Source organism: Vigna unguiculata, chromosome 10 (assembly GCF_004118075.2).
Source record: "Vigna unguiculata cultivar IT97K-499-35 chromosome 10, ASM411807v1, whole genome shotgun sequence".
NCBI classification, from domain to species: Eukaryota; Viridiplantae; Streptophyta; class Magnoliopsida; order Fabales; family Fabaceae; genus Vigna; species Vigna unguiculata.
This window is the reverse complement of record NC_040288.1, coordinates 16037490-16046519: the sequence shown is the minus strand read 5'-3', so window position 1 is coordinate 16046519 and position 9030 is coordinate 16037490. Positions and strand designations below refer to the sequence as shown.

At 30.4% G+C, this 9030-nt stretch overlaps 1 protein-coding gene across 1 annotated transcript; it reads right to left on the bottom strand.

Moving 5' to 3' along the window:
- Positions 1–230: 230 nt before the first annotated feature.
- On the bottom strand, positions 231–7325 carry LOC114165100 (cytochrome P450 83B1-like). The gene is made up of 3 exons (XM_028049756.1): positions 6751–7325; positions 5966–6281; positions 231–839 (listed from the first exon to the last, which is right to left on the bottom strand). Exons 1-3 carry the CDS (start codon positions 7320–7322, stop codon positions 231–233), a joined length of 1497 nt encoding a protein of 498 aa, XP_027905557.1. The 5' UTR covers positions 7323–7325.
- Between the last annotated feature and the right edge of the window lie 1705 nt (positions 7326–9030).

Below are 9030 nucleotides of genomic sequence, written 5' to 3'. Positions count from 1 at the left end.
CAGCTAGTAATATGTATAGGTTATTGAATATGTTGTCCCATTCATACAAAGAGGGACATGTCTCTCATCTCATTGTACAACAACCATCAATGTCTAAATTTAATTATACAAAAACATATTTTGGAATAGGGACATGACATCATTTATGAACACAATATTATCTCCATGCAACTAAAGACACCAAACAACATCAAAACACAATATTACACACTTTTTTATTAATTAAACTTTTAGATTCGAACCTTAGCCAAAACGCATAGAGGATTCTTCTTGTGCTGAGTAATTCCTGGCAACACCTCAGTATCAATATCTTCCTTTGTCATTCCGGCTGGTAATTCCCAATCAAATGACTTGAGAAGATTCGCCAGAATAAGATCCAATGAAGCAATTGCCATTATCAAACCAGGGCAAATTCTACGTCCAGCACCAAATGGAATGAACTCAAAATTTTGCCCTCGAAAATCTATTGTATTATCTAAGAACCTCTCTGGAAAAAACTCATCTGGGTCTTTCCAAGTGTTAGGGTCTCTATGGACAGCCCAAGCATTCACATATACTATTGTCTTGGCTGGAATTTCATAGCCCTCTAAAATACATGCTTCATTTGTTTCTCTTGGCACGAGTAAGGGCGCCGGTAGATGCAGTCTTAATGTCTCTTTTATTACAGCCTTGAAATAGGGAAGCTTTTGAATATCATCTTCAGATAGAAAATCTTTTTCACCTGCCAAATTCCTAATTTCTTCTTGAACTTTCTTCATTACCCTTGGATTTTTTAATAGTGCTGTCATAGCCCATATGGTTGTAGCAGCAGTTGTATCCGTTGCTGCTACAAGCATGTTCTGCAAAAAAGAAATCAACAGTTCATAACTGATCAAAAACATTTTCAGAAAATTATTATTGAGAATGTTTTTATTTAATATCCTAATATATAGTGTAATTTTTTTAGAGTTGGTAATTTGTCTTTAAATAAATCTCACATAAAATGTATTTTTCAATGGAGGAAATGTCTTAAATGAATTGTCTCTTTTTTTATTTATTTTTTGTTTGTTAGATAGATGGATTAGATTTGTTTATTTAAGGTGAAACTATGTTTAGATTATTATATACGATTATCCTTATTTATATATTATTTTGAGTACATAAATATTAGTTGTTAATTTAAATAATTCAAAATATCTAATACAAAGATCAATTTCCCTGTATCCTACATTGGAGACTACACTTGTCAAAGTGTCCATGTTAATATTTGTGCTACATAGCCTCCAATGGAGGTCTAAGGGAAACAAGGATTTGTCTTTGAAACCTCATCTTCGTCAGACAGCACCGATGATCCAACCTTAACTTAGTTAAGTTAATGTTATTAGGGGTCAATCACTGCATTTGAGATATTGTCTACTTTGGAAAGTGAAACTCCTTCATGATTTTATCTTTAAAAGGAATCACAGAGGGTTAGATGAAGAATGTGTATTTAAATTATCATTGACCGCAACTCTTATGAGGTGTACTAAAACAATTGTCACTATTGGAATGCACATAGTTATTCTCAATTATTATGGAAAATGGTTACAATACTGACAAAATTCCTGGGAAGAAATATGATTTTAGAAACATTGGAAGGAATGAGACTTAAGTGGAATGCAAACAAACAAATGATAATAACCCAACATTTGTTATTGGAAATCCCATGAATAAGGTTCATGTGGTTTAAACCAAGTCAGTTGTTAGTTCTAATAACACTTAATTGATTTTAAATCAATTATGTTCATATGGTGTGTATGTGAAAGTGCTAGAAACTGCATTATTGAGAGGATATATGAGCTGTAAGAAATTTAACTTAAACAAGGTTTTTAATGATTTTAATATTCGAACCTATATGAGTGTCGGGTGGGGCCACTTGTATGAGATCTTGACATGATCTCTAGAGCACTCATGAATGTCGGGCATGCTCATGGCCTAGTAAACATAACACAACAACAACAACAAGGATTGTGGGGTTGTTTTGTGATTGATAAACCACTAACACACAAGTATCTCTGGTTCATATAACTTAATATACCAACTACACTGTGTTAAGTTTCTCAATCTAAGACTGGTTCATATAGCTTGTTATACCAGCTCTAATGCATTACATCTTATATGAGATCCAGAATTTTATTCAGTCATTCTTTTCTTATTTTTGCAATATGTGGATGATAGTTATAAAAACGATGTTTTAATATTGCAAAGATAACGTTGGTGCAGTTTCGGATATTGAAATCTGGTTGCTTTCGTTTCGAATAATTACCAAGCCTGTTACACTACAAGAAAATCCTTCATAAATAACCAATTTTAGTGACAAAAAATAATTAGTCACTACAGTGGACAATTTAGATATCAATTTATAAACTAAAAATTATTGGTAACCAAAGTACTTTCAAAAAGTTATAATTGATAACTAAAATAATTTCTATTATGAATTAGTCTCTAAATTGTTCACTTAACCTTAACTACCTAGGTTTTGGCTACCAAAAGAATTGGTCTCTAAATTAGTCTCTAATTATTAAATTAGTTTCTAAATTGATCTCTAAACATATTTTTTGGTCATAAAATTGGTCATTATTTGATAGTTTTCTTGTAGTGTTATGACAACTAGTTGAACATTGTTGAACTGTTACAATTATCCCAACAAGCCCTAGGATTTTATGCCCATCACAACTCCTCATTCACACTTATAAATAAGTATCTTGTGTTTCCTCTAAAACACACCTCTCGTGTCCTTTTCTTTTCTTTCTTCAAGCTCCCTTCTCTCCACTTTTATTTTCTTCTATTATCTTAGGTTACTTACTCTTTAATTAGTATTTTCTTGTTAATTATGAAATTCTCGAAAAATTCGGAAGTTTCTGTTATATCCTAAAAGGCTTATGCAACACACTGCAGATAAATTCTTAAAGACAATAAATATACACGTTTAAAAAAATGTTCTTTTGTACGTGATTTGTTGGCTTTACCAACAATCAGAGTCCCCGATCCCATCCATATGGGTGCTATTTAAAATTTATCTAAAACTTATGGCTTATGCTTAAGGATGATATTCTGCCTATTTTGGGAAATTTCACTCGAATGGCATCCTAGCAAGAAGCTGTAACTCGATTTATCTCCCTAATAGTGAAGATAAAGAACCGTGTGGAACTTAGGGACTATAGACCCATCTCTTTATTAGTTGTGCGTAAAAAATTGTCTGAAAGGTACTGAGAGTTTAATGAAAAGATTTCTTCCATTAAATATTGACAAAGCACCCTCTTGGAGGAGAAATACGTTACACATTGTCTAGTGTCTTTATGGCAACAAGTTCGGGGATGAATCAAGTAGACTAAAAAAGTTAATGTATGATTTCTTGCTATATATGTTAGAATAGGGTTTTACTTGAGTTAGATTAGGGAATGCATTGTGACGGTGCCAGTGGAAGGCTTGAGTGGATTAATGAGGAAAGCATGTGGAGGGCTATAACATTGAGGAGTAGGGTTTGAACCATCTGATCTACTTTTGCACTGATCTGGTCCATTAAAGATCCATTTAATTAAATTTTCTTTTTATATTTTATTCATATTTTATAATTTTTTTCAAAACAGATATTTGTTTAACTTAAAAGATTGAAAAATCTAAATTTCCAATCCAAATTATATTCAGATCAAAATAATCTTAAGAAAATTGACACTTTTTTTGCGATAAACTCTCTTCTTTGTTTCAAAATTTCAAGATAAACCCTAAATCCTCTTCATTCTTTCTTCTATGCTATTCACACAAAAATTTTAGTGGCCAACAAATGTAGACCTAATTGGAAATCTTAAACCTAATATGTGTTTCTCTTTTTGTTCATTCTTCTGTTGGATTTTGTTTCACACGCTGGAAAGACTGTGGAAGTGTAAATGAGAAAAGTGGAAGAAGTGAAGGTTAAACAACGGTGAGAAGAGAGAATTAGTAGCAATTCAAGTATGTTGTCAAGGAAAACTATTTCTCAGTGCGAGAATTAGTAGCAGTACGAGATAGTATTAGATTTTTTTTTTTCTGAATGGATATTATATTTATTCAGATAATTTTAGTTTTCTTAAATTTTATAATAATTTATATAATATATAATCTTTAATCTTTTATATTATTAAATTATAATATTATTATATGTTTTAATATTTTATATATTATTTAACTTTCTTTTTATATGTCTTAGATGAAATAGTTATTTTCTTACAAAATATAGATTTAAATTTAAAATTTAATTTATAAAAAAATTAATTTTTATTAAAAAGTATGGGTCTAGAAATTTGGATCGAAAATTTAATCCAAATATCTGGATTTAAAATTTATAAAAAGAATAGATTTAAATTCAAAATTTGATATAAATATATGGATCTGGACTAGATTTAGATTGGATTTTTTAAAATGCAATCTACACTTATCTCTAGGAAAGGAATCTTACGAGGAGAAACTCTTAATGACTATTACATCACATTAATTAAGGAATTACTTTAATGCTATATTACTCTTAATGCCTACTATATCATGTTAATTAATAATTGACTCTAATGAATATTAAAGCGGTATAATTTAAGTTTAAATTCAATTTAGAAAAAATAGTTTTATAGCCACTTATACATTATAATATAATTATATTTTAATTGATGTTAGATATCAAACAAGCCTAAATCTTGAACTTTAGACCTCTATCCCTCTGTTTTGTCTACCTAGGTATTCTTAATGAAGCTAATTCTAGGAGGGAGCAGACCTAAAATTTGGTCATTTCTAAACTCAATAGTTAACTTAATGCAAGTAACAGTTTGTGAATAACTGGTAACGTGTAGCAATCATAGCACATATGATGAATGTCCTATAATATGGACCTTAGCTCCTTTATATGTTTTTAATATATATATATATATATATATATATATATATATATATATATATATATATATGTAAAATAAATCATGTGCTATAGTCATCTTTACTCAGAATCTCTGAATATTTCCAATCAAATCTTTTTGTTCTTGAACTAAGAAAAAAGGTTATGCCTTTTCTTTACTCAGAATGGCCTTAATAAGAATTTCAAATTTCACCGAACAAGTTTTTTTAAAATTAAAATGAAACATATTTTTTTCCATAAATTTCTATTATTTCTATAAGATTAGATAGAATCTTATAGAAATAATAGAAAAATACATTAAACTATGTTTTCACATATCAAATAGTTTCTTTTCATATCGATGTGTACGATATTTTTTCAGCATTCATATATACGAGATAAAAACTTTCATTTATAGTTTTTTTCTTTTTATTATAGTATTTATAAAAAAAATGAAATACTAAAGAAAAACTGTAAATGAAATAGAAATTTAGAAAACCTATGATCCTACATTAGTTTCCTAGACAAGATTTTTATGAAGTATATCAAGATTTTTAACCTATTTTGTCCTAATCTGTTTCTGGCAAGCAACAAAGCGAAAACGGTAAAAATGACCCGTTTTACCACCTCTGACACAAGTTAAAAGGGTGTAGTGTTGTGTATGACATAGTTGTGGTTTGGCTGTACAAGTTTGAGTTTGACGTCCATCTTTTGTGTCCTCTTTCGGGTTTACCTGGTTTGTTGACAAGGACATGTGAAAACTGAGTCTGTAACAGTCTCACTTATAGGTTAAGGGAAGGGAGTTCTACATTATTAGGAGCTACCATTTTCTATGGTGAAACAACATGGAGGTGTCGGCTGGTCTCATTCTTGGCTTCATATGAGTATTTTGTTTCTTCTTTTGTATTGACTTTGTCACAATACTAATCTGGTTTCGAGGACTGGCATATGGGTGTTTTCTTAGAAGGTGGTGTTCTTCAAATGGGTAAACACATAATGTTCTTCAGTGTTTTTTTTTTCCTCGTGTCATATGCCGGTTTTTGTTACTCAAGTAGATAAATTAAAAGAGACAGAGAAAAGAACTTTTACCATGAACACAGCTTTGATATGATCGTTTTCGAGATCTACAGAAAACGAACGTTGCTTTTTGAGTTGAAGTAAGACATCAATCAAGTCCTCGTTCTCTGGTGTCTTTCTATTTGGATCCATATGTTCATCAATCACTTCTTGGTAGAAGGTATCCAACTCCTTGAAATTGTTTTCAAGACGAGCACGCAGTCCTGTGATTCTATCAATCCAACCCAAGAAAGGAATATAATCTGAGAAAAAAAACATGCCCATCATGGCTTGACACTCATTCAGTAGCCCATGGAACTTACTCCTTTCTGTTCCTTCATCTTCATACCTGGTGGAAAGTCGACCAATATATGATAGTAGAGTTTAGTAAAACATTTTATTAAAGTTATAATCAATCTTGTACTAAAAAGTATATGGTGTGATATCACATTATGATAAAAAAATGCAATACTTTTTAAAAACAATAAAATTTAGAAAATGATTTTTAGAAGTGTAACCATCTCTCATTTATACCCTAATATCTAAAGTCATCTTTATATATATATATATATATATATATATATATATATATATATATATATATATATACATATATATATATATATATATATACATATATATATATATATATATATATATATTAGTTAATTAAATTAATTTATTTTACAAAATATAAAAATTAGATAAAAATATAATATTGTTATGTATTAAATGTAGAAAGGATCCATTTAATTTTCTTTGATGTCAATTATCAATAAAAACAATTATAATTATATTCTACAAATCTCGTACAATACCTTCTCCCGAAGGCAATTCTGCATATAATAGTGCTGGTGAGGGACATGAGGGCATCACTCAAATTTGTAACCTTGGAGGATGAGGCTTGCATTGATATTTTTCTAATCATTTGCTTGACCTCAAAGTGCCTTATTGAGGAAAAGTTAGAGACACGAATGGAGCTAAGAAGATGAACAACACAAATTTTTCTGATTTCTCTCCAATAACTGTTGTATGGGCAAAATGCAATGTCAATCCCATTATAAGACAATTTCTGTTGGCCAAGTAATTTAGGTCTCCCACAAAACTCAAGGTCATGATCTTTCATTACCTCTTTCGCAAGTTTAGGAGAGGAAACAACAATGGCTGACCTTAAACCTAATTTAAGGGAAAATACTGGTCCATACTTTTTTGAGAGTTGCCATAGCTGAAGATAAAGAGAAGAATTATTGAGCTGATAAAGGTTCCCTATTATGGGAAGGCCTCTGGGACCTGGTGGGAGTGATGGGTTATTCAAAGTTTTGAGGTATCTGAGGAAGAATGAGAAAAAATAAGGAAGACTAAGACAAAGAATTAGAAGTAATGACAACATTGTTTCTATAACAATGAGAAAACACTCTTTGTGAATTTCATTTTAGAATCATAGGATCATATATAGGGGTGGCATAAGCATGTCGGATCAATTTCATAATAATCTTTTACTTCTCTTCTATATTTTAAAACTTTAAGAAGATTTTTCTATTATACTTATGTTACCTGTATTGTATTGCTGGACCCGAAAGCCGAGAAGGTTTAAGCCAATGTATAGAATACAACCTCGGAAACCAAAATTATTTAGAATCCCAAAATTATAAATAGTGTGGTGGAGAAATAAGGTCGATATTGTCTCAGAGCATATTCGTGTGTATATATATATATATATATATATATATATATATATATATATATATATATATATATGATGCTAATTATATAATTAATCAAATAATAATGAGCGTATAAATTATTATTATGATCAAATGACTAATAAAATTAATTATTGAAGATTAAGGGTAACATGCTCATCTTTCACTCAAATGTAAGTAAAGTCATTAAAAGTAACAAATAAATAATTACTTTAAGTATTTTAAGGCTATTATTGCTCAATTATGTTAAATTAATGGTTTTTATTAATATAATATTTGTTTAATTATTGTTCAATTGTCAAAATATTTAGGATTATAGTATTTTTGTACGTACACCATTCCTTCAAAATTAAGATCTATTTAAACAAATCGAAAATCTTAGCGCAGAAGACCGTGTAGTTTTACAGATGACATCTCGATCTTGTAATAACACCACTATAAGTAAAAGATTTTACCTTTGTAATATTCACAATTGATATACATAAAGAAAATCTCGTTTCATTTCGAGTGCTCAATCGTCATTTTAATCATTTTAAGGTAATGCATTGTTTTACTCTTTTCATTTTGTACATTTTATTTTCTTTTAATTTATTTTATGTTGTCTCCATTTATGGTTGAAACATATCTTACTTTCTTGATAAATTATTATAAGATCCACTTTAATTCTGTCCTAAAATTTAAGGACCTCTCTTAGTCAGTTGGGCCTAAAGCTGGCCCATAGGACATCCCAAAATCTCTAAACGAGCCTAACCCTCTCATGTTTTGTCCACTTTGCAAAATTAGCCACCTTACTCCTCTTCTCTTTTCCCCTCAAATAGTGCTCTGCTAGGGTTCGAAGCTCATTCAGATTCAAGTCAGCTCAACCTCATTCTATGCTCCAAGTAAGTTGTTCTTCTACTCATATTCTTTCTTCTCCAGCTTGTTTTCGTGTTTCTTTCAATCTCGCTTAAGCGAAAGCTTTTTGCTTGAGCGAGAGACCCATGTCGCTTGAGCGAGAGACCCATGTCGCTTGAGCGAAAGACCCTTGTCGCTTGAGCGAGAGCTCCTTACCTTTAGCGAGATTGACAACAGAGTTGTTTAAATGCTTGTATGCTCCCATGATTGATTTGTTTACCCTTTTTAAAGCATGAAATATGATGCCAACGTTTTATACAACGTGGTTGTGTTTTCTTAAATTTTTGTTGTTTGGGATTTTGTGTTTTTACATGTTGAAACTAGTGAAAATTTGTCAGTTTAGCTTAAGCGAGAAGTTTTAGCTTAAGCGAGACTAGTCTAGCTTAAGCGAGAATTTCTAGCTTAAGCGAGACCAATCTAGCTTAAGCGAGATCAGTCTAGCTTAAGTGAGAATTGCTGCAGAATTCTACGTCCTTACTTTAACTTGAACTTGTGGATTGA

Bases quoted from the DNA above. Each gene is read 5' to 3' on its own strand.
- LOC114165100 (XM_028049756.1), bottom strand. From the start codon at position 7,322: ATGTTGTCATTACTTCTAATTCTTTGTCTTAGTCTTCCTTATTTTTTC. The intron at 6,282-6,750 runs GTATTGTACGAG...ACTTTCCACCAG, and splicing joins AGAATTGCCTTCGGGAGAAG to GTATGAAGATGAAGGAACAG. The intron at 840-5,965 runs GTAAAAGTTCTT...TCTTTTTTGCAG, and splicing joins ATATCAAAGCTGTGTTCATG to AACATGCTTGTAGCAGCAAC.